Here is a 25,501-nt window from a genome sequence, read left to right as displayed (position 1 = left end):
TGAGTTTAAATGACTTGCCTTGGGTCACATGATTAAAAAGTAGATGATAGAGCAGGGCATAATACTTAGCTTAGGGCTCCAAAGAAATAACAGCTAATGGATAGCATTTTGTTATTGCCCGTTAAATAATGACTCGTTTTTAGCTTACTATGTGCAGGGTCCGTGTTAGGGGCTGGGGACTGGGACACAACAGGGAACAAGGTCCTAGGGCCCTTCCTGGCTTCATGAGATTAGGCCCCATGGAGAATTGGCACACACTCATTCAGCAGATCGTTGGTGCCTCAAGACTGAAACAGATGTCTTCTGTTTAAGCAGCTGCACTGCTAACCAGTTCTATTTAATGTTCTAGAAGGTTTGGTATTGATTTTACAGAGCATCTGAAACTCATCTGTTATGTGGGTCTGAGCATCCTGTATCCTTGATTCAGAGAAGAGGAAAAAATAAAATCCACAATCACACGTGGGCAAAAAAAAAAAACCTACATGAGTTTACCCAGAAATTTCCCATGCAGAGCATTTTGTGTTTAATTGATAATACCTAAAATAGCGACATTTTTTATAACAATAAGGATTATTGTAACCACAGCATTGTTGTACTGGGGGCTACTAAATGGAGAGAAACAATTGTCCTAACATTTTTCCTAGTGCTTTCATGAGACAAAGTTCTTTGATACAAATCTGTGAAATCACAAATTCTGTAACCTTTCTCTGGCCTCTGAGTGTGGACCTGTTGGTGTCTATTGGTCAGGGGGCTGGGTAGGTTGGGCCTCAGGGAGAGGTCTCCTGGTTAGTGACTGTATGTAATTAATGTGAAGTGTGGTCAAGGTTTCAGAGAAGTCTTCAAAGAGGAAACTAATCCCTAAGGAGTATGGGGTGGGGAGAGCATAGTATTCCTAAGACCAGAATCTATTATTTTAGATCAATCTTGTTCTTTCTTAAAACCAATAATAGGGTATGAGTTGAGGAATGTATTTGGCTGGCTTAATGTTGGAAGCATATAGAATAACTTATTCCTCCTGTTCTTGAGGCTTTGTTGCCATGAGGCTGGTAAAGCAGAGAACTGGAAAGAACTCGAATACAGTTGTGTTCCTGCTTGCCTGCCTGACTGGCTGTCATGTTCTGTGTTATGTGTGTGTCAGGAGTTTTGGGGGAGACTATCTTGGAAATGCAGAGACTGCTGATAGATATGGGGGTTCCACATGGGTGTAAAAAGACCTAGCATAGCAACTGGGGTATCATAGATGTTCAGTAAATGTCAGTCTCCCCAGCCTCCCCAGTATCCCCCTGATCATTTCTAACATTCACTGAGCATTTACTCTGCTCTGGGCTCCGGTGTGTTAAAACACAAGGTTTGGGGTCACACAGCCCTAGGTCACCTACTTCCACTTCCTAAGTGTTTAACCTGAAGCAAGTAACTTGCATTCTCTTAGCTTCAATTTGTTTTTTAGTCTTTATAATGGGGATAATGGTGCATATTCTGTAGGATTATTAAGGGATTAAATCAGATAAAGTATGTGAAAGGCTTAGCTCACTGCCTGGCACATGGTACCTACCTAAAAAATGTGTCTTCCCTCCCGTTTTATGTCCTGCATGGGTGGGTTAAACAAAAAGTTCTTTTGGCTTGGCAGTTCCTTCTGTCTGGGTGCTGGCCTCCTGTTGAATGTCTGACTGCCCAGTGCCATCTTCCAGAAAGGGTAGACATACCCCTCACCCACACCCCTACCCCAGGTTGAGGCTTCGGTGAAAACAAACTTGGTGAGCCCAGGGGCTACCCTTGAGCCCTTGCTCTAATCCCAAACCCCGGAGCCACAAATACAGTTGGTCCTTGAACAAGGCGGGGATTAGGGGCGCTGACCCTCACACAGTCAGAAATCCATGTACAGCTTTGAGTCCCCTAAAGCTTAACTACCACTAGCTTCCTGTTGCCCGGAAGCCTTAAATACCAATAACGTAAACAGTCCATCAACACACATTTTGTATGTTGTATGTGTTATATACTCTATTCTTACATAAAGTAAACTGGAGAGAAGAAAACATTAAGAAAATCACAAGGAAGAGAAAATACATTTACAGTACTATACTGTATTGAAAAAAATCCACATATAAGTGGACCCACACAGTGTTCAAACCCGTGTTGTTCAGGGGTCAGCCTTCTTCTGGGAATGGCCTAAAACCGGGGTGATGCCTCTTCCCTGTGCACACACTATGGGAACCAGGCTGAATGAGCCACTGTAACTTCAGACCTGAAATGGGCAACTGTTCGCCCTGGGAACAGATTCCAAGAAACTGAGGCTCCTTTAGATGTAGGTTCCCCTCCCCCCACATCCCCTAAAGACATGTATTCACACAATCGACACCATTCTCTTTTGATCCCTTCCTATGTACAGGCACTGGGCTAATTGTCCAAGACAAGAGAAAAGTGGGCCATATCGTTCCTTAAAGGTGTCTAAACCTACATTACGTTTTGGGAAAAGTGATGAGTTCCTGGGTCACCTTCTCCATTCGGGTGTGGTCCTCTCTACTCAGGAAGTCCCACCCATGAGGACACTCTGCCTTCCACTGTGACTGCTGAACTTGGACTTGGACTAGAATGTTCACTCCTGAATTTCTTTAAGCATCTTAGGCGAGAAATTGTTTGTCTTGCAGCTTCCCTTCTGTCGACCCCGCCCTGCCGGGATGTCATTATCGAAATAGAGGACACCAGACCGTTACTGGCTTCGAAGGTAGGTTTCAGAACTGATCATTGGATAATGTCAGTTTTGTTTTCCAGGTGGCCTAGGCATTGGGCAAATTCAGTCAGACAACCACTCAATGCAGTTGAAATAATAATAACCAATCCAGTTGATTGAGGTAGAATAAGGAATCCAAATCTTAAACTCATCAGTAGGTAAGATGACGTTATGCAGACTAGTGTTCTCTACCCTGGGTCACCCAGGATACTTAAGATAGGGCCAGGACCTACCCTCCAAGAGGAAGAGGGCCTAGTAGACATCAGTATATTTAAAAATCTCTCCATGTGACTCTAACGTGCAGGCAGGTCTCAGAACTATTGGTGTGGACAGTCTGAATGATACCATGTGCTAGAAAGAGAAATTTCAGGAGACAGTTTATAGCATAGAACATTCAGAAGAGGGATGCATGTAGCACAGAGTTTTTTCCCCTACATGAAGGAGAAGTGTCACGGATTTTTACTGACCCAATTTGTCTGGATATGGGGTATCTTAGATTTTTATACTCACTGTAGTTTTGAAGTGAAGAAATTGGTGGAAATGCTCACTCAGGACCCTATTTTAGAACCATTCCAACCAATTCTACAAGAAGGAAAGGGAAAGAAAATGTAAAAAGGTCTCAGTCCAGAAAAAAGAAAACATCAAATATCTCCCTGTTTGTGTTGGCATTTAGGATGGACTTTCACAGCATGTTTTAATGTGCAAACTGGCCAAAAAATGCACATGATTGCACTTTAATATGTTATGTCCATGAAGAGTACCTTTTAAAAAATTCACTTCCTTCCCACTTCATTAAGCTCACTAACAACTGGACCACATTAAATGTGATCTCCCCCGCCAGCACCGTGCAGCAGTGGATCTGGTTCTATTCCCCAGGAATCGTCCACAGTCACAAATGACAATACCAAATTTGTAAAACGACCACGTTCACTTTGTAAACGACCTCACATATTCCCAACAAAACAGTAGTTGCCTAGGGAGAATAAGGATTGTATACATAAGACCTTTTATATACATTTTCACAACCACTCTGGAAAAAAGCGTTTTTAGATCCTGTTCTATAATCTGTCTCCGGTTTTCCTACTTCCCATTGTCAAACAATTCTTATTCATGCCTGCTGTGTACTTAGTAGCCCTACGTGGGGGGATCAAGAAGAATAAGGCCAATCTATGCCGATATTCTCACTCATTTCTTTTTTTTTTTTTAAAGATTTTATTTATTTATTTGACAGAGATACAGCGAGAGAGGGAACACAAGCAGGGGGAGTGGGAGAGGGAGAAGCAGGCTCCCCACCGAGCAGGGAGCAAGATGCTGGGCTCGATCCCTGGACCCTGGGATCATGACCTGAGCCGAAGGCAGACGTTTAGCGACTGAGCCACCCAGGCGCCCCAATTCTCACTCATTTCTTAATGATAGTTAACAGATGGCTGGGTTACTGGAGCAACACATTGTGCAAGTTTCTTTTACATCCTGGAAACTGAGTTGCAGTCTACCAGGATCGGGGGTGGGAGTATTAGGTAGTATTAGGTAGGTAGTATTAGGAACCACCATCGTTCAGGCAGGTGTCCCCCTTTATCTGCAGTTTCGCTTTCCGTGGCTTCAGTGAGCCGCGGTCAGTGGCAGGTCCAGCAGTCCAGAAGCTGATGACCCTCTTTCCGACGAATGGTCAGAAGGTCAGTAGTAGCCTGATGCTACGTCACAGCGCCCATGTCACCCACCTCATGTCACCTCACCGCGTAGGCATTTTATCATCTCACATCATGACAAGAAGGGTGAGTTCAGCACAAGAAGACATTTTGAGAGAGACCCCACATCCACATAACTCACTACAGTATATTGTCATACACGTTCTGTTTTATTATTAGTTATTATGGATCTCTTACTGTGCCTAATTTATAAATTAAACTTGACCATAGGAATGTGTGTCCAGGACAAAACATAGTATATCTAGGGTTCGGTACTACCTGGGGTTTCAGGCATCTGCTAAACATCTTGGAACTTGTGCCCTGCAGATAAGGGGGCGGGACGGCAATACTGTAAATGACTTTAATCGGCTTGCTCTGCTAACACCTCGCTGAGGTACTCCGTGTTGGTAAGAAAGGCTGGTTGGAGTCGCCCCTAAAAAGCTGATTCCACCTGTTTGTCAGGAAAGACAGTACACACATGGATGCAGAGTCAAATGAACCCAGGTGAGCTTTGGAAGAGCCGATAACAAGCTTGCTGCTGGGCATGCATTACATGTACATGTGATGTATGTTTACATCTGCTACCACGGGCCCAGTCTGGGCAAATGGAGAGGGTGGGTCAAAATTCACTGTGCTGTTGATGCGAGCTGGAAGCTAGGGCTTTGGGTGACAGTCTCGTGCTCACAGAAACGCACACCGTTACCCTGGGAGAACTGTGGGAGTTCTTAAATTGGGCTCAGCACTACCGCAAGAGAGGTGAGAAATAAGTACTTGGGGCAAGCTGATAAGTGTTTGCTGGGCAGCATGGACGTTCCTATGTGGCCTTTTCAACAGTTACCTTCCAATTCCAGTGCTTAAGCAGTATGTCAACAGCAGTCAGCAAAATGGCTTCTCCAAGGACAGTGCATGTATGTATGTATGAGAAGGAAATGCATGAAGCTGCTTGGGCATTGTGGGGACCTCGGGCTAAAGACTGGAATTCTCCTTTCAGATTCCTTCTAATACTAGATTTTGGAGTGAAAGGCGGTCTTAAACAAATGTGATTGTTCTAAGTATAAAGGAGACTCTTACCATGGAGATACCATAAAGCAAGTTACTCCCGTTAACTTTTCTGAGTGAACTAATGAGCGGACGGGTGTGAATAAATTCTCCCATGGTTATCCTAACGTTTAAAATCAGGCATTTGTTTTGAGTTGCGCTTTTAAACTCATGACCTATTCTTTTCTTTGAAATAACTTTAAATAGCTGAAAATAGGTGTGAATAAACAGACTTTTAAAATCTTTTTTAAAAATTCAGGAACCATTCGTGGAACATGAGTGCGCTTTTGGCATAAAATGCCTCTCTCCAAAATCTCAATCTGGCTATGATTTAACCTCTAATCTTGCTTCGGGATGAATCTACTATAAGGAATTGTTACATCTGCGTGTCTCTCTGCCTCTCTTGGCGGTTCTGCGTGCTGGATAAACATCAGTCAGAGAACAGTGAGGACGCTTACAGAGGAAGCCCGTGGCCACTGCATACAGCAGCTATAGGGAGTGCCTGTGATGAGCCGTTCACCCCTCACACGAGACAGGAACTTGGGGTTAGGACTTCAGAAAGGGGGTCTAGGTAGCATCCCTCAGACTGCCCCTGAGAGTGAACTTGGGTGGTGTGCCCCCGGCAGCACCAAGGGAAGACTCAGGCTCCACCCCCTAGCTCCCCATCCTCCCTTCTCGTGGGTGTGCCCTGAGACCGGGGCGGGGGGCGGGGGGTCCTCCATGCAGAAGCTCAAATGGAAGCATTTGACCATGAGAAAGTTGACTTCTTAGAGCAATTTTGATGGACGCATCTGTATTTGGTGCTATAACAGAGGCATGGGGAGAAAGCAAGGAAAGGTACCTACCGGATGAAATTGCAGCCATGCTAGACACAAATATCCCATGACAGGAGTTTTTGAAGGGATAAGAATCAGGCCAAGTTGAGGAATACTTTAGGAGCTAAATGAAATGAAAAGTCTGGGGCAGGCGGATGAGCAGCTGTACTTCCAAGCACCCACCGCCCCCCTCGCCCGGCTTGTGACCACTGTGCCGGCAGCGAGATTCTCTCTCGAAAACATGGGTTGTGCGTGGCTACCTCCAACCTTCTCCTTTTAATACTGTTGGTAACTCATTTGCACATTTTCAGAGAAGAAACCGACAAGGTGTGTTTAATTATGAGATCATCTTGAATATTCTAAATAATCCATCAAAAATGTTGATAATATAAAGCATGCATGAAAACTAATTTCTCCCTCTTTCTCTTCAAACCTAATGCTCATGGGCTCTCCATATCCATGTGACCTTCTGTGGTTTGCCCTCTTCCTGTGCGTAATGTGATAAACAGCTGACAGAAAAGGTAACTATTATATGTGCTTTGCTAGATTGCAGATTCATTTTAGATTTTCTACCTATAGCGGACATGTAAAGAAACTTGTTTTAAATCCAAGGTTGGGTTACTGACTATAAAGGGGAAATAATTGTGTGTTTGTGTACATATATATGGCACACAGATGAGAAGTAGCTTTTCTTGAGTGTGCAATGAGTGGGTCTGATGACACTCTATTCTTGTCAAAAATCTGAGTGGAATTTATAGCAGCCTTTTATAAACTACAGGCTTCTGCAATTCAAAAATGTTTGACAAGTGACTCTGATATGCGGTCTCCTCTGTGCAACTGAGAACCACACATCAAAACCAGATGTTCCGCACACTGGCTGCACATTGGAATCGCCTGGGGAACTTATGAAAGCATATTGGACACCCAGGACTCACCCAAGGATGGGCTGGGAGCTACTGATCTAAAGGACCCAGAATGCCTCCCTACTTTTGTTTCACATTTTATCATTTTTTAATATATTTTTTAAGATTTATTTATCTGAGAGAGAGAGACAGAGAGCATGAGCAGGGGGAGGGGCAGAAAGAGAGGGAGACAAGCAGACTCCCGGCTGACTGGGGTGCCGGATGCAGGGCTCCATCCCAGGACCCCAAGACCATGACCGGAGCCAAAACCAAGAGTTAGGACGCTTAACCAACTGAGCCACCCAGGCACCCCACATTTTATCATTTTTAAAGCTCTTTCTCCTAATGATCTTATCTGAAACAACTCTCTGGAGTAGATGGAGATAGGTAGTGTTGTTGTCCCACTCAGTGGATCAAGAAATTGAGGCTCAGAGAGATCGGGCAACTTGCCCAAGCCGATACGGCTTGTAACAGGAGGGTATGGCTTATAAGAAAGGATGGGACTTGAATTAGAACCAGGTTTTCCACCGCTCAGCTTAGCTTTGTTTTATAATGGAGCTGGCTAAAACAGTTAAAGAAATGAAATAGTAGAAAGCATATATGGGAGTTTTATCTGTATATATAAATATCAAGTGAACAGGATAAAAAAGTAAAACCAGACTAATGATCAGATTGTGTCTATAGAATGGAAGCAATCATCTAGGATAGCGGTGGGCGTTTGAGCCAGACACATTTCACTGGCCGCCAACGATGGTCCTTTCCCCTGCAGCTTCTGGGTGAAAGAATGGTGAATGCTGAATCCATTGTACATGTCAACAAAATCCTATCCTGTCCCCTCGTTCAGGTTCAGAAGTACCTATTTCTCTTACCCATGACATGTGGGTTTTCCTGCATTGATTAGAAACCCATGTCAACACTAAAGATTATTCCATTTTGATGTGTCTTTTATTAGGAGGAAGAAATCGTTGACTGGTGGAGTAAATTTTATGCTTCCACAGGGGAACATGAAAAATGTGGACAATACGTTCAGAAAGGCTATTCCAAACTCAAGGTACCTGGGCCTGTACTGCTGTGGGTGAGGGATCAGCATCCATTAAAACTGACCAAAAGGCCCAATGGAGGGACTGATGGGGAAGGGCCAGTCCTCTTGCAGTGGGCTTTGCCTTTGCCAAGATTCCAGGAGCCTGAGGACAGCTGTTGACTTATGGTTATGTGACTGCCACCTGGGGGCTTGGGGGCATCTGATAGAGGGTTGGGAATTGACATCACACTGATTAGGCCAACAATTATCCAGTTCGACCCAGGGAATCCTAAAAGTCATGCTCTTGCAGAACAGCATGCAACGCCAACATGCCTTATTCTGTCTTCCAAACGGGCATCTGTTTCACTAGCTGAAAAGTTGATTCTGTTACATGGATATAACATTCCATCAGAACCGTGGGTGCCTGTGTCCAGGAAGAAGGCGAACTGTTGAGCTAGAGAGATCTGGCTACCTCTGATCTCCTGGGTTAATGTTTCGAGTTTCCAATTCTTCATTCCGGTTTTTAGTCTGTAATTAATGTGCTTAAGTAGAAGGAAATGCTAACGTTTTCAGAACATTGCATGGGAGAAAAAAAATCTTTAAAATGAGAAATATCTAGCCATTAAAATGATTTTCCCCATCAAAGTAGAAAAACCCCACATATTTCCTTGTTATCATCATAACATCTCAGTGAAGCTTAAGAAACACCAGCATGCAAAGAACCACTAATTTAGAAAAAGGATCAAACTGGTGGAGTAGATCAGTCCCAAATCCACCCTCCCTCCCGCCTTCCTTCCCTCCTTCTCATTCTTGTTCCTCCTCTTCTGGTTTTTTATGGAGGTATAATTTACATACAATAAACGACTCCATTCCATGGGTTGTGGTGATGGTATACATCTATGTGAACCACCTCCCAGAACAAGGCAGAGAACATTTCCATCACCACAGAGAACTCCTGTGCACCCCTTCCCAGCCAATTGTCCACTGCCTCCCATCCTGCCCGGAGGCAGCTGATCTGGTTTCGTCACCATGGGCTGCTTTGGCCTGTTTTTATACTCCATAGAAATGGGCTCATACTGTATGGATTTGGTGTGTGTGTTTGGCTTTTCTAGCCCAACACTGTCATTTTGAGATCCATCCCCCTGTCCTGTGCATCAGTCGCTTGTCCCTTCTTACTGCTGAGCAGTGGCTCACTGCGTGGCTGTTCTGCTGTGTGGGTGTCCCTTCTCCTGACGAGGAAGCTGCTGCAGACCTTCTCGTACCGTGTGGACGTGTTTCCGTTTTTCCTGGATAAATACTTAGGAATGCAGTCTCTGCATCATAGAATAGCTGGATATTTAACTCAAGAAGAAACTGCCAGATGTTTTCCCCAAGTGCTTGTAGCCTTCCACACTCCTGCCAGTGATGGGAGGGTTCCAGCGGCCCCATCCACATGCCCAGGCCCACTTGGTATTGCCGGGCTTTTTGATTTTAGACTCCTCCTGTGTTCTAATGGGAAATTAAGAATCTGTGGATGGTTTTCAGATATACGACTGTGAACTAGAGGATGTAACAGAATTTGAGGGTCTGACAGACTTCTCAGATACTTTCAAGCTGTATCGAGGCAAATCAGATGAAAATGAAGACCCTTCTGTGGTAGGAGAGTTTAAGGTGAGTAAAAGGTGGGATTTTGTGCTGTTTCAAATCCACCTTTAATTTCTTTATAGACCTAGGATAAAGGATGACCAGCCCCTGGGGCAGGGACATGTCCTCTGCCATCTGAAGGACGCTAGAAGCTGATGACAAGGAAAAGGGCCACTGGGGTCAGGGGTAGAACCTTCCAAGTTATTCTCTGCACCTTTTTTTCGCCCTGCCCAAGCCATCCAAGCCTGGGCCCTGCAGATTCAGCCTCTCCAAGCCCCATCCCACCACCTCCTCCCAGGCCTTCCTCAGGCGCTTCCCGACTGATGGTCCTCGCCACCTTTCTGTCCCGCTCCAGTCCATTCCCCATGCCGCCCAGTGTGATCGTGGCTCTGGTCTACCGAAAGATGCTGGGTTTCCACGGCTCAAGTCTCAACTCCTTCCTCAGGCAGACTCAGAAGAGCTGGCCTTTCCCGAGCCACTTGGCGCCCTGGCCGCCCCGTCCTGCCGCTCAGGACCACTCCCCGGCCCCAGACACACCTCGTCCTCTCACGACTCGGAGCCTTGGGACAGGCTCTTCTGCCTTCCCTCCCTGTGGTCTGACCAACTCCTACTCATCCTTTTCAAGGCCGGCTCCAGTGCCCCATTCTTTGTGAAGTGTGCCCTGGGCGCTTCCGGCGGAGGGACTCACTCCCACACCGGGCTCCCGGGGCTCTGGTGCACCAGCTACCATTAAAGCACCTTGCAACGGGCAGGGGTCGGCTGTGGCACCTGCCCCTCCCTCCGACGGCGGGGGCAAGTCCCGGGCAGCAGTGCTCCTACCGCTCACCCTTCCCCACAGCAGCTGGTCTGCCCCCGCCACGCTCTCCACGTCCCCGTCCCTGCCGCGTCCCAGCAAGCGATCCAAGAAGGCCCGAGAGGCCGACCTGTCTCACATCCCGGTGCCAGACTGGGTTTCCTGAGTTCATGTTTGGGTCCCCAGTACCTGGCACAGAGGGTAGGAAGTGCTTACTACACACCGCTTTGCTCAGTGAGCGTAGCTGGAGCTAAGACCCATGGGGTCTGAATCCAACGGGACGCTTTCTCTTGTGCTGACTAAAGCTGGTTTCAGGATAAGGTTTATGGCCTCACAAGCTGGCCTGCTGGCTCTACTCATTCAGGGAACATTCCTTGCACCCCGGCGACGTGCCCAGCCCTGTGTTAGGTCTTGGAGATAGAGTGATGAACAAGACATACTTCCCACCCTCAGGAAGCTCCCAGTCTCATGAAGGGGTGACGCCAGAAAAGGGAAATCATCCTTTGTACATTAGTGGGTCTAAAAAATAATCACTTTTATTCCAATCTTCAAAATACGTTCAGAGTTTCACTCCTCACCCCTTCCTTTGCCACCATACTGACCCAACTCTTGCCTAGATGTGTGCCTGGTCTCCCTGCTTTGCCCTGCCCCTTCTTCTCCCCTGTGATCTGTTCAACACTTCCCTTACCATCACTTCACATTCCCCACTGGAATTACACAAAGTGTAATCGACATTGTTTCTTTCACAAAAGGCAGCCCTGGCCACCCAACCCCCCCGGCCCCAGCGGCTGCCCCCGAGTGTATATGGTTGGGAGGGCAGGAACCCTCTGCCCAGGCCACCACGGCCCTTGTGAGGACATCTGTGTGTCTCTCCCTTAGGGCTCCTTTAGAATCTACGCCCTGTCGGATGACCCCAGCGTGCCGGCCCCTCCCAGGCAGTTTCGGGAATTACCTGACAGCGTCCCACAGGAATGCACGGTTAGGATTTACATTGTTCGAGGCTTAGAGCTCCAGCCCCAGGACAACAATGGCCTGGTAAGAGTTTGAGTGTGGGGCCTTCTCCTGTAGCAAGATAATTACAGTCATCAGCCACAATAATTGTCATGTGCTTTCTTTTGGGGCGCCTGTTATCTCACTAGGGGGAAAGATACTCTATCCAAACAATGTATTCAGGAGGATTGTCCCAATGGGGATTTATCTGAGAGCTTGAAGGGGCTTTGGATCTTCTGGTTCATGCTTCTCATTTTACAGATGTGACCTCGAGGAGATTTGCTGGGTCCCTCCTCCCTGCCATCGCCTCTTCAACCCACAGGGCTTCTCTGCAGGTGGCTGGCTGGGTGCCATGGGCGCCCCAGCCACCAGCTTTCCGTCAGGGTGGGAGTGGGTGGGAGGCTCCCCTGAGTCTGCCCCAGAAACTGCCTTGAACTTGCACCCCATGGTGACACAGCTCGCCATCTGTTTTGTCCCCGCAGTGTGACCCTTATATAAAAATAACACTGGGCAAAAAAGTAATCGAAGATCGAGACCACTACATCCCCAACACCCTCAACCCGGTTTTCGGCAGGTAAGGAGCATTTCTAAATGTTTGTCATTCACTTTTCATGGCTTCTGTGGTGAGGATGTGACATGTGCCAAGCTCTGTTCTAGGGCCCGAAACCGTGACTACAAACTGGACAAACATTTTAGGCAGCAGAGCAGGTAGTAAATACGTGAGCGCACACCTGCAAGTGAAAAGTGCCGTGGAGAAAATAAAGCCAAGTCATGAGATGGGCTTCTCTGAGAGAGATTTGCTCTGAGCCCGGGAGGTCGAGGGGGCAAGGGGGCCGGGGAGGGGGTGGCACAAGGCCCAGAAGTCCAATAAGTTTGTGAGTTCTAGACAAGGAGGACAGGCAGCGTGACTTACCTGTAGCAACATGTTGGTTCTCCCTCCCTGAATCCAGTTGGGGCTCTGTCCTCTGGGCCATTCTGATTCTACCATTTTGATCCAGCAAATGGATTAATGACGCTGTTAGCAAAACTGAGGAGAGGGCAGAAAGTGATGGGGTCACAATGCCCCTCTGCCTCCTTTTCCTGAAGACTCTTGAAAAAGCTGTGGTTTCTTCAGAGTTGCCACTTTAGACTTGTTTCTGGGCTGTCACACTGATATCATCCAGGGGAAGGAGATCATTCTCCTGGAGAAGGCAATCCACGGCACCCCTAAAGGGGACCCATATTTTTCAGCTATCAAGTGCTATCCACATTTAATAATAGCTAATATTTGCTGAGCTTTCACTGGGTGCACACCCTCTGCTGAGCCATTTATATGAAACATCTCAGAAATGTCACCACTCTGAGGTGCTCTCGTTCATCCCCGTGTGACAACAGAAGAAACTGAGGCATAGAGTGAACCAGTGCCGCATGTGCTCGGCTGGTAAAAGGCAGAGTCAGGGTTGGAACCTGGGCCATCTGACTGCAGCAGCTGAGTGGTATGCACACTGAGGCTCTGCGGCGGCCACCATCTCATTTTCACGTCCACGTGCAGCCTGTCAGCGGGAGGTGAGGGAAATGTGGTGCCAGACTCTGTCGCCAGAGCTAGCACATGCTAGAGCCAAGACTGAGGTGGAAAGTCCTGACCAAGCCCCAGCTTTTCCAACACCCCCGGGAAGGCTTCGTATTCATGGCAAGATCTAAATGTGTAGCATAAATGTTCTTTGTACAAAACACTGGTGAAAACGATGTTATGTTCCCAGAACCTTGCCAAACAGGAGAATACTTTGTTCTTTTTTGATGTGTGGCCTGTATTTTCATTTCTAGCTTGACCATCTTGTCCATCCTCTTCTTTTCTACTCATGTTTGTTGGTTTGTGTCCTCATGCATCCTCTCCTGTGTGCGCGCACACACACACACCCCCGAAGTCTTTGTCACTCAGAGCCTCTCAGGTTCACACACGCTGTTCTCCCTCACACATACTCACACCCTGTGACATATGCACACACAGGACCTCACGCTCACTCAGCTCCTGGGCGCACTCAGGGGCGCGCGCGCGCACACACGTGCACACACACACAAACACCCCTCTGCTGCACACCCCAAAGCTGCATGCCGGGGCCAGGGAATGGAAGTAATCCTCTGGCACGGCAGTATGATCATTTTCCTTTTCTTCCGCTGATCCAGCCCTGAGGTCTAGACAGGAAAAGGCACGCAGGGCAGGAAGGAGGGCTCCATGTGAGGGAGACGGGGAAGCAGGGGAAAGCCAGCGTTTACGGCCGACAGGCAACCCCATCTGAACCGCGCGTCTCAGAGGAGCCAAGCACAGGCTTAATTAAGTGGCAGGAAAAGTCTTGCTCTGAGCCACCCTGGGAGGAAGTGATGCTGTCAGGCTCTGCTCGGCCAATCCGTGCCTGGTATGTGGGCAGAATCCCCCCCGCCCCGCCGAGGAGATCCTGGCTCTGCAGCTCTTTGTCTCTGGCCTCAGTCTTACAGGGCTGACTTCCTTCTCAGCAGAGACCCTCAGGGATTCTGGGGAATTCAGAAAGGAGCAACCTTTCCTTTGTGCTTATCAGCATATTCTTATCCCATCATAGCAACATCCAGATCAGAGTTCAACAGAATGTATGTCCTTTTTCTTTTTTTTTTAAGATTTTATTTGAGAGAGAGCGAGCACATGAGAGGGGGGAGGGTCAGAGGAAGAAGCAGACTCCCTGCCGAGCAGGGAGCCCGATGCGGGACTCGATCCCGGGACTCCAGGATCATGACCTGAGCCGAAGGCAGTTGCTTAACCAACTGAGCCACCCAGGCGCCCAGAATGTATGTCTTCTATAGAATGTTAATTGGTGTTCCAAGAAAAAAAGTATTGTTCATCAAACCGAGACACCTGGGTTAAAAAAGAATAACTGCAGGACTTCTCTGAGCCTTTAGTTTGACCAGAGACACTCCAAAAGAAGTGGTTTTCAACCATATTTGACCAAAGAATTCTTTTTCTCAAGGGACACATATTACATCTCCCTTGGAATCCAGTTCTAAAAATGTGATATTATGGGGCACTTGTGGATTCAGGGCTTCATGTGTAGTCATGATTCATGCGCCTTTTCTCACGTGGCTACCTGCCTCCTGCAGGCCCCTGCCTGGCTACAGCCATCTAGAGAAGCCACTGAGATTTATCCAGGAGACATCCTGGAAGCTTTCCTCCAGGGCCCCAATGGCACACATCCTTCTGCTCAAATGGATTAACGTTCCTGGCTTTGGGGGCCAGAACCGGTCCACACACCTGAGTGCAAGGAGGAGGGGGGAGGGATGGGAGAGGCTCTGACAGTTTTCCTTCAACCAAATTTATTGAGCACCTACTACGGGACCCATTACCTATGTGGATGGTACAAATATAGAACCAAACCTCGCCCATCCAGAGCTTTTGCCATTCCTGTTTATCATCCTTTCAGAACTTATACTACGCTGCTCACCTGCCATGGGAAGTACTCCTTATCTTTATCTCAGATGTGTTTGCATTTTAACATGGATTCCAAAGAAAAGCATATGGCAGACCACAGGGCCTGGGTGGAGGCACTGAGCCTTCTTGGCCCCTTGCACATCCCACCTTGTTGGTGCATGCCACTCACCATCCCCTGCCCTGTGCTCCTGTGGGGGAGTCAGGGATGTTCCGTGGGGTAGTGGTCTCTGTTGAGGCAGAGGGAACGTAGCAGGGCACAGATAGGGGGCTGTAAATCAGGGTGCTGTGTCTTACTAATCTCCTAGCTGGGCAGAGATGCCTGGGTGCCCCAGTTAATAGGCATGTGATGATAATGTTAATAAGATTATAGGGAATAACTAATATTATCATAGCTACTGGGTTTTCAGCGATGCAGTCATGCCAGATGTTTTCTAAACATTGCTCCACCTGACCCTTAGAACAACACGGGATGGTAGGTATTCCTGTCACTATTTTACAGATGAGAAAGCTGAACACAGGGAAGGGAGCTAACTGGCCCCACAGCTAGTAAGCAGCAGGGTTGGGATTCAAACGTAGATATTTAAAGCCGTGCTCTTCCCCTGAGCAAGCATATAACCTTGTATTGTTCTTATTACTAACATGGACTGCTTGTCAAGTGCCCCCACCCACTGCCCCCCCCCCAACCTGGCTGTCCCAGTCACCATGTTCTCCTCCAGCCGCTGTCACCACCACCTGGGGATTCTCTGCACAAAGCCCTGGGTTTTTTGTTTTTTGGAGGATTTTTTGTGGTTTTTTTTGAGAGGCCTACATAGAATCATGGATATTCTAACCTTGCATTTGTTTGTTTAGAATGTACGAACTGAGCTGCTACTTACCTCAAGAAAAAGATCTGAAAATTTCTGTCTATGATTATGACACCTTTACTCGTGATGAAAAGGTGGGAGAAACAATTATTGATTTGGAAAACCGATTCCTTTCCCGGTTTGGGTCCCACTGCGGCATCCCGGAGCAATACTGTGTGTAAGTTGCCTGGGCCACAGATGGAGATAATTTGCTCCATCCGACATCAGTATGTGGGGAAGCCTTGGTTCTCTGCTTCAGTACCTGTCTTCCCTGAGCCCCTGCTCCTTTGCGTCAGATACATATTGTTTTTAATAACAGGACTATCTTCGGGAGAAGAGGGACATAACATTGCCCCCACCCCCCACCCCTGATGAATTTTGTGATGTCCGTCTTTCCCTAAGTGCTGTTTGGCATCTTCCTACAATATCTAATGAGATACAGCTTGCAATGTCTAGTTTATAAGCTTGCTTTTGTGATTACAGTGTGTAGGCAAACCCGTCATTTTTATGGAGGAGGAAATTGCGGGGAGGAGGGAAAGGATCCACTGGCTGAGGCCAAAGTAATTGTGGATTTTAGGTCTGAAATAGATTTCTAGACAAGAGCCAGAGGGTAGAGCACAGTCCCTGCTCCCTCGTTACGTGGGCATGTCTATAAGTATTTGAGTATATGCGTGTGAATCCAAGACGGACCTGTGTGCCCACGGTAACTCTGGGTGTGGAATGTTCTTCACAGTTCTGGAGTAAACACCTGGCGAGATCAGCTGAGACCAACACAGTTGCTTCAAAATGTAGCCAGATACAAAGGCTTCCCACCACCCATCCTTTCTGAAGATGGAAGTAGAATCAGATATGGAGGGCGAGACTATAGTTTGGATGAATTCGGTAAGTGCATAACCAGAGACCGCAAGCTGGTTACAAAGTAAAGCGACCCATCTCTATTGCTAGGTCTGCTTGGGGGGGGGGGGGGGGGGGATGGGCAGAGCAGTGCCCTAATTATACCACAGGAGACTCCGCACACATGACCATCTAACAAAAGCCCCATTATAGCAGAGTTCTGCTGTCTTGTCATGTCAGAGTGTACACATTTTCTTGTCTGTCTTATGTTTCACTTGACCTTTTTAGGTCATAGCCATTTGCACTTTGAACACACGGTTCTAGTAATGAACTACTTTCTGTGTAATGCATAATTAGCTCATAATTTAGCTCAAAAGTGCTCAGGTGGTAGTGCAAGAATTTCTCTCCCAGGCTTAGTCCATCGTTCTTCCAGCCCTTCTCTGAGAAGGCCCAGGGATGCGGGGGGTTGATCTGAAGAATCTTCTGAGTTCACATCTGGCCCACATCTGAGCTTGGGATCTTGTGCTTTCTCCGGCAGTAATTTATAATACAATCTGTCCTGACACATAGCCAGCTAGCTGCGCTACGACAAAGCCTGAAGGAAGCTTAATAGAGCATAAGAGCTACAGTGTTATTCAGTGTTTTGTAGGGAGGGAGGCTTCCCAGAGCGGGTGGCAGTGGGGCTTGCCTTGGAGGGTGCACAGGGTCTCCAGGGGGAGCTGAATACAGCCCCATGGCAGTAAAAGTGCTTTCCTGATCCTCAACTGTTTATTCTCAACATTGCAAGAAACTGTGTTTTGTCTTTCCATTTGAAGAGGACTGAGTCAATACCAGGGATGATGAGATACTTAGGAATTGTTGATGTTGCTGTCAACATAAGAACTTGCAAACGGGATTGGGAATTAACTGGCAAGCAACATGGCCTTATTTAAGAGTACCCCCAAATAAACAACTCCCCCAAACTGTCTCAGTAACAAGGCTATTGATACCTAACAAATCACCCCACAACTTAGCGGCTGAAAAACACCCATTTTGTTTTGCTCACGGTTTTGCAAGTCAGGAATTCAGGAAGGGCTCACTGGGCAGTTCTCACCTGAGTAGCCCGTGTGGTTGGTTGCTGTCAGATGTTGGAAGGGCTATGGTTATCCAAAGGCTTGACGGAGCGGGGTGTCCAGGATGGAGGTGGGGGGAGGTGTCCTGGATGGCCTGCACACACAGCCAGCAGTTGATGCTGGCTCTTGGCTGGGGCTAACGATCAGAACACCTCCTCAGGCCCTTCCAGAAGGGCAGTCTCTAGATACTCATGCTCCCTACATGGCAGATGGCTTCCCTTAGAGCAAGCATCCCAAGAGGACCAAGCAGAAGCTACATGGCCTTGCCTGCCTCATCGGAGAAGTCACACAGCATTCTTTCTCCACACTTGAGGGGTCAGATACGTCTCCACATTCAAAGGAAGAGGACAGAGACTCCACCTCTCGGTGGGAGAAGCGTCAGAGAATTTGAGGGTTGGTTTTAAAATGCCACAGTAATGCTAGCTGCTGCAACAATTAAACGTCCACATGTCAGTGGCTTAAAACACTAGTTTATTTCTCTGAAATTCACAGTCGGTATCCCAACAGGCAGCAATGCATCATGGATCCAGGCCCTTCCATCATGCGGCTCTGCTCTTCTTCAACTCAGGCACCTGAAGTTGCTGTTTCTTCTGCATCCAAAAGGGAACAGCACCTAGAATATCTTTCATGAGAGGGTTTTATGGGCCAGGTCTAGAAGTGACACACACATCACTCCTACCTGTGTTACATTCGAGCCAAACTAGGTTGTGTGGCCACACCTAACTACAAGGGAGGCTGGGAAACAATCCGGCTGTGAGCCTCTGCCAGAAAAGTGAATACAGGCTGCTCTCACATACACATTCTGGTGTGTTCTGGCCCCTTTGCTATTGGCAGCCCCCAAGTCAGGTGTGAGACTGGTTGGGGCAGGGCCCATGGTCAAGAGATATTTCTATCCATGACTCCTTCACAGATCCAAGTCCGCACACTGACCCCGCCTGCCCAGTTTGCCCTTCTGGGATGAAGGGCTACGTGCCCCTCAGGGCAATCTGGCTGAACGGTTTGCAGATGCCCATCCCTGTTTCAATGCCATTTTCCATTCCAGAAGCCAACAAAATCCTGCACCAGCACCTCGGGGCCCCTGATGAGCGTCTTGCCCTTCACATCCTCAGGACTCAGGGACTGGTCCCTGAGCACGTGGAAACTAGGACTTTGCACAGCACCTTCCAGCCCAACATTTCCCAGGTAAAAGAGCCCTCCCTGTGAAGACCCATCATCCACATCCCAAACACAGTGGCAGGAGCTGACCCAGATTTGCTTCTTTTCTCTCTTTTGGACACTTTTAGATACACAAGAAATAGAAAAGCAACTCAGATTAGCTTTATCCCAAAGGGGAATTTATTGTAAGAATTTCCAGGTAACTCACTAAATCCAGACAGGAGGGGTGACTATGGCTCAGAACAACCTTGGGCCAGGATCTCTCCCTGTCTCTTGTCTGTTTCTCTCTCTGAATCTCTGTTAGTCTGCGCTTCTCCTGTGATCACCTTTCTATGTGCCAGAATACTGTAGAGCATTTCTAAGGCTTTTATGTTATAATGTAGCCCCATCTACTTCCAAACAGGGAAAGGGTTGGTTGCCCCAGCTTGGCCCAACTGTCCACCGCTGGTGGGCGGGGCCAGGTGGGCGGCTGGGGAAGCACTGTGCTCAGCCCCCTTGGGTGAGGTGGTATGTCTGAGACCAAAGAGCCAGGGAGGAAGCTGAGCCACAGTGCACCAGGTGGCTCATCACAGGGACCACATGGGTAGTGATGCAGGAGGGTCAGTTCCCAGGAGCTGGGGAGCAGTTTCCTGAAAAGCAAGGAGAGACATGGCAAATGACAGAATAATCCACGTGGAAGCTTGTTACAAGGAAGACTCCTGGGCCATGCCTGCAGAAATTCAGATTCAGTAGGTCTGAGATGGGGGTAGGGAGGCGGAATCTGAGTTTTAACAAGTACCTGGAGGGGTTCTAATGGAGGTGGCTAGGAAATCACACTTAAAGAAATAGTAATCTAATGGATGCAAATATTGTTGACAATGACCACACAGCAGTGGACAAGCTTATCTCTAAAAAGTGGCCACAAGTAGCCTGGGCTTCCTAGTTTATTTTGTCACTCATTTCTTGCTTTTATTCTGTTCCACGTTTTCATTTTGTCCTTTTCTTATTTATTCCTTCCCCGCAAAGAGCCCTCCTCTTTCCTTCTCCTCTCTCCCTTCCCACCCCTCAATTGAATAAAGTCTCAAGAAATTACAAAGTGAGGAAGATTTCTACAAATCCACACCTCCGCTCCATGTGCCCCCCCCCCCCCATCACTTCTACCTACTGGACTGGACAGACTGTGGCTGGGTCTTAGGAGACACCCAGATGCCTCATGTTCTGCATCATGCTTGATACATTACCTTGAGCCCTAGAGATTAGTTAGAGGAGAGTCAGGACCAGAGGAAAACTTATCCCTTTTCAAGAGTTCCAGTTAACTCATTTTGATCACCGTGCATAAGAAGCCAATCTAGTTTCCTTGGTAACCTTCTTAAAGACCAGTCTGAAGGTATAGTCTAAAAAACATCCAAAAATAGTTTGGGGAATTTAAGTTGGTTCATATGGCTGATGTGGTTTGTTAATGGCATTCCTAGCTTGTCTGGAAAAACATTCTAGTCAGATAGATGGCCCTGGTCTGTGGCAGTGGGAAACCTGACAGGACCTCCCCAAGGTGGCACCACAAGTGTTCTTTGGGCTTTCACCTTTCCCCTTCCTGCAAGCCTCCTCCCAGGTGGTGGACACCAGCCAGCTGATGTCAGGGAGTCCTCAACTTTGGGGAACAGTACTGTTCTTGCTGTTGCTTGGGGTCTCTCCTTTGAAAGTGCCATGTTGTAAGTCTTTCTTTTATAAATTAAATACCATTTTACATTATTTTGATTTTTTATCTGGAGGTAAGTGGAGAAACCCTTGGGTGTCACAAAATCAGGACTGAGAACAAGTAGGCAATGTGATGAATAGAGTTCTAAGTGAAGGATCCAACTTTCAAGTCATTTGTAAGAGGGTACATGAGCGTGTGTGTGTGTGTGTGTGTGTGTGTTGGGGGTTGGGTTAGCGATGGGAAGCCCTCTTTTTATTAGCCAGGGGGCGCTCAGACTATGACAAAGGTGGGCATATGTAGCCATCGGAGACTCCTGGTGAGAGTGGGAAGTGGGTGGCCTAAATGACAGTGAAGACAGATGATTTATCTCAGTTTGCTCCTCTGCTCTACTTTTTTACTTTCCATATGGACTAGTAGATGGGCAGGCCTGAAGAAACAGTTTCACCTAGAAAATATGAAAGAAAGTTCTAGTCTCTGCCACTTATAATACAACTTAATTTCTTTTTTCATTTTTGAACGATTTAGGGGAAACTTCAGATGTGGGTAGATGTTTTCCCTAAGAGTTTGGGGCCACCAGGCCCTCCTTTCAACATCACCCCCAGGAAAGCCAAAAAGTAAGTAGTCTTGAGACTCTACTATATCGGACTGGGGTCTTGGTGCAGGAGCAGAGAAAAAAGCCCACCTTCAAAATGTGCTCCTTTCAGATACTATCTGCGTGTGATCATCTGGAATACCAAGGACGTTCTCTTGGATGAGAAGAGCATCACAGGAGAGGAAATGAGTGACATCTATGTCAAAGGGTAAGGTTAGCATGCTCATTTGCCTTTGACAGACAAGGAATGAAAGGGACTCTCTCCTTCGTGAGTTACCATTATTCAAGGCGTCCTCTCTAGAATCCTTGGTCAGGGGAAGCTGTTTCATTCCATTCGTGCAGTCCGCTCAGGAAGCTCCAGCGAGACACAGGGAGAGAGAACAGAAAGAGAAGAGAAATCTGTGTGGATCTTGTTTATAAGCAGAGGTATCGAATGACTATTAGCACCGATAAATATTTCTACATTTCTCTTTTAAAGTGGGTTCAGTTTATTAGCAGCCTTGTTCTTTCTTTTTAGTCATGCAGTTCATTTTATTCCTTTTTGATACCTTGAGTAACTAGCCCTAGAAACACAAGGAAGGCTTTTTAAATTTCAGTTTCTGTATATTTTACTACCAGCAGCTAATGTCCATGGAAAAGAAACATTAGCATATTTCCAAAAAAATCTTTGATTCCACCAACATTTATGGAATGCCTGCATCCAACATATTAAGTGTCATAGCCGTTAATCATCCTGTTACTTGTATCATTCAATTCCAAATAATCCATGCTGGTGTTAGTTTCATGTTATATCCCGATGAGAGAGGTTGAGTACAGAATGGCATAGTGATTAAAGTGCCAGACTCTGGAGCCAAACTACCTGGGTTGAAATCCTGGTATTTTCTCTACCAGCTGGGCAAATTAGTGAGCTCGCGGTTTCCCATCTGCAAAATGCAGATAAAGATAGTACCTGCTGCTCTGGGATATTCAGAATATTGAGTTACTCAAAGCATTTAGGACAGTGCCTGGCATAGAGTAAACACTATGCGTATTAGAGTTGTCCAGAGAGACAGAACTAGTGTGTGTGTGGTGGGGGTGGGGGGAGGGAGAAGGAGAGAGAGGAGTCTGTTAAAAGAATTGGCGCACATGATTCTGGAGGCTGAGAAGTCCCGTGGTTCTGCCATCTGGAAGCTGGAGGCTCAGGAAAGCTGGTGGTGAACTGGAGGCTGACTCCTCCTTCCTCTGCTTTTTGTTCTCTTCAGGCCTTCAACAGATTGGATGAGGCCCACCCACACTGGGGCGGGCAGTCTACTTCACTGACTCTACCAGTCCAGGTTCTAATCTCATCCAGAAGCACCCTCACAGACACACCCAGAATAATGTGTCATCCGGGCACCCTGTGGCCAGTCATGCCAACACAGAGAATGAACTAGCTAGTAGGATTACTACATAGACCAAGTTTGGTTCTTTGATATGTAAAAGACAAGACTTGTTGAAATTTAATATATTCATAAAGTGATAACAAAGTTTCCCTTATGATCCCAAGGGCCTTCAATCAAAACTTTGTTGAAGACATAATTACTATCATTTGGGTTCACTGTAAACGGGGAATGTTTCATCAAGTTCTTCATTATTCTTTCCCATTTCAGGATCTTATTACCATTCCCCAAGGAAAACTAATCCTAGCTAATTATATATATATGCAAATTTATTTGACTGTCATAAGCATTATTTTTTTTTCAAATCAGAGAAACAAACGCAAGGAATACTGGACTGAGAGAAAACTCTAATCAAAGAATAAAAGCACAACCTAAAGTACCATGTCCTATTTGGAATTAAAATCTAAATACTATATGTGAAAAGATGAATTATGCATAAATAGTATGCCTGGCACCATTGCATGCTGATATTAGGGTATTACTAACCCTAATACACATAGTGTTTACTGTCTGCCACAGGATAAGGGACAGCTAAGGCACTTCCCAGGTCGGATGCATACAAAGTTACACATATGTGTACACAAATACATAGAGTCGTTGTTTAACTTGTTTTAAAATAAAAATGTGAAAAGATTCATATTTAGAATTCAATATGAAAAGATTCAAGAAAAAAAAGCGAAGAGCTTCAAGGGGTGAGTGGTCTGAGGAAGGAGGATGATGGCACTCTGGAGATCTTGTCAGGAGGTGAAGTCACCAAGGTCCTAGCCAAAGAGTGTGAACTCTCTTCCGCCAGTTAATTTAAAAGCTTAAAAGTGAATAAAGATGAACCTTTCAACTAATCTAGCTAGTCAGTTAATTAACTAGCAAAAAGGACTATTGTAGTTGATTGATATCAATACCACTACTAATAATAGGATCTAACGTTAGCATGTGACTTTCTAGTAGTCTCCATGGTCCCTTGAAGCAGAAGAACAGGACTGGACTTTGGAGTCAGACCAACTTCTTCATTAATACTTAATTCTGTCCGTTACTGGCTGTGTGACCTTGACCTTGGGGACGTTATTCTGTCTGGACCTCAGTTTCCTCATCTGTAAAATGGAGCTAGTTATGTAGTTGTTGGGAAGAATAAAACAAGGCATGCTGAGTACGTCAGATGATCGGTAACACAGTTAAGGATTTCGCCCTTTCCATTCTGGTCCTTCTAAGTCACCATCTTCCATGCTGTCCTCATGTTGACCACGGGAAGGGAGCACATATTGTTAACCTCATTTACAGATGGGAGAGGAAGCCCAGAATGGTAAGTGGCAGAGTGAGTTCATAGCCAGGCCTGCCTCCTATCTGGGGGGTCCAGGTATGTCTTTTTTTTAAAACTCCACGGTCAATTGCAATGGGATTCTCATGGGCCATCAATGTGGAGAACCATGCCCTCTGCCACTTTACCAGTCTAAAATCCAGCGTTCTCCTAGTCCCTAAACAGGCCCCTTCCCAATAGCAGGCAGATGTGACATCAGCTTCTTCCCCCAACGTTCATTCATTCCTTCAATAGGCCTACTACCTGCCAGGCACAAGCCACAGAAAACTTTTCAAATGTCAAAAGTTAAGATGTTAAATTGTTTATGGAAATGAATTTTTGTTGATATGCACATGGAAACAACAGCTTACATCTCCCTTGCTAGTCTTATTAATGTGATCATAGTGAATTTAAGAATAATAAAAAAAAAGGAAGCCGTAAGATGACTTGAGTCATGCCTGTTTTGTTTGCTTAAGTAAAATATGGAAGAGGAAATGCTAAAATTTTGAACTAACTCATATTCATTAAGCCTATCAGCAGTGATGACAGACACTGATGAGTTATAGTTAGGAAGACTAGCATCATAGCCAGCAAGCTTCAGCGTTCCCAAAATAGAAGATAAGTTGTTGATATTTTCCAGAAAATGTCACCTTATCCCCGCTAACTGAAGTCTAAAGGGTTTCCTGCTTTGGTTTTAGAGGAATTATATTTTATTTGGCTACAACCAGTGTTGGATGCAACAGAGCACCTCCCCTTCATAAATCACTCCCAGCTCTGTAGATAACTGGAACCTGCCCAAGAAAAGTGCATTAATTCTCCTGCCCTTCACTACCCTAATCACTGCACAATTTTGCGGCTAGATTACTTGTCAATCACATGAAGCTAAAGTCTGTTTGCTTCTGCTTTTCAGCTGGATTCCTGGCAATGAAGAAAACAAACAGAAAACAGATGTCCATTACAGGTCCTTGGATGGTGAAGGGAATTTTAACTGGAGATTTGTTTTCCCATTTGACTACCTCCCAGCTGAACAACTCTGTATCGTTGCTAAAAAAGTGAGTTCTGATCTATGCCCGTGGGAGGTGGGTGTCCTGGGTCTGCTTCGCCAGATAGAGGGAATGTAGGAGCTGCTCAGAGCCTCCAAGGTCATGAGTCTGGCTCCCTCTCGGTGCAGGTGGGGAACTTGAGACCCACAGAGGTGCAGATACTTGCCTAGGGCCACAAAGCTAAGACAGCTCTTTGTGCAATTCAGAAGGACCAGAAACACAATTGTCCTTCCCTAACATGTGGGCAGCAGGGTATAGGATTTAGTAAAGGGTAAACCTGAGGATCTTGCGTTCACATATGCAACCACCCAAGTATGTTTTTATGTCACAGGGAGACTGATTTCTTCCCATGATAAGCAGAACTGTTTGACTCATTAACCAAACAGAGGCAAGATATTAAAGTAGGTGAAATTTCCCTTTTACCTTCTTTATTAAACCTTAGCATCTGCTTTACCCCCTTCAGAAGCACTTCCATGAAGGTTCAAGGCCCTCATGGTCTTAATTAGTAAGA

General features: G+C 46.5%; 1 protein-coding gene across 2 annotated transcripts in view; it reads left to right on the top strand.

The window, feature by feature from the left end:
* MYOF (myoferlin) overlaps positions 1-25,501 on the top strand; it is a 152,592-nt gene that overhangs the window by 119,137 nt on the left and 7,954 nt on the right. For both annotated transcript variants that reach the window (XM_021699796.1, XM_021699795.1), the window contains 12 exons: positions 2,646-2,722; positions 6,776-6,787; positions 8,121-8,219; positions 9,714-9,839; positions 11,485-11,640; positions 12,078-12,169; positions 15,878-16,048; positions 16,604-16,752; positions 18,859-18,998; positions 21,172-21,260; positions 21,351-21,446; positions 24,858-24,999. In XM_021699796.1, coding sequence (XP_021555471.1) covers positions 2,646-2,722; positions 6,776-6,787; positions 8,121-8,219; positions 9,714-9,839; positions 11,485-11,640; positions 12,078-12,169; positions 15,878-16,048; positions 16,604-16,752; positions 18,859-18,998; positions 21,172-21,260; positions 21,351-21,446; positions 24,858-24,999 — 1,349 coding nt within the window. The remainder of the gene's footprint in view (positions 1-2,645; positions 2,723-6,775; positions 6,788-8,120; positions 8,220-9,713; positions 9,840-11,484; positions 11,641-12,077; positions 12,170-15,877; positions 16,049-16,603; positions 16,753-18,858; positions 18,999-21,171; positions 21,261-21,350; positions 21,447-24,857; positions 25,000-25,501) is intronic.

The sequence above is a fragment of the Neomonachus schauinslandi genome, chromosome 6 (genome assembly GCF_002201575.2).
Source record: "Neomonachus schauinslandi chromosome 6, ASM220157v2, whole genome shotgun sequence".
In the NCBI taxonomy this organism is placed as follows: domain Eukaryota; kingdom Metazoa; phylum Chordata; class Mammalia; order Carnivora; family Phocidae; genus Neomonachus; species Neomonachus schauinslandi.
This window is presented reverse-complemented; position numbering and strand designations above follow the sequence as displayed.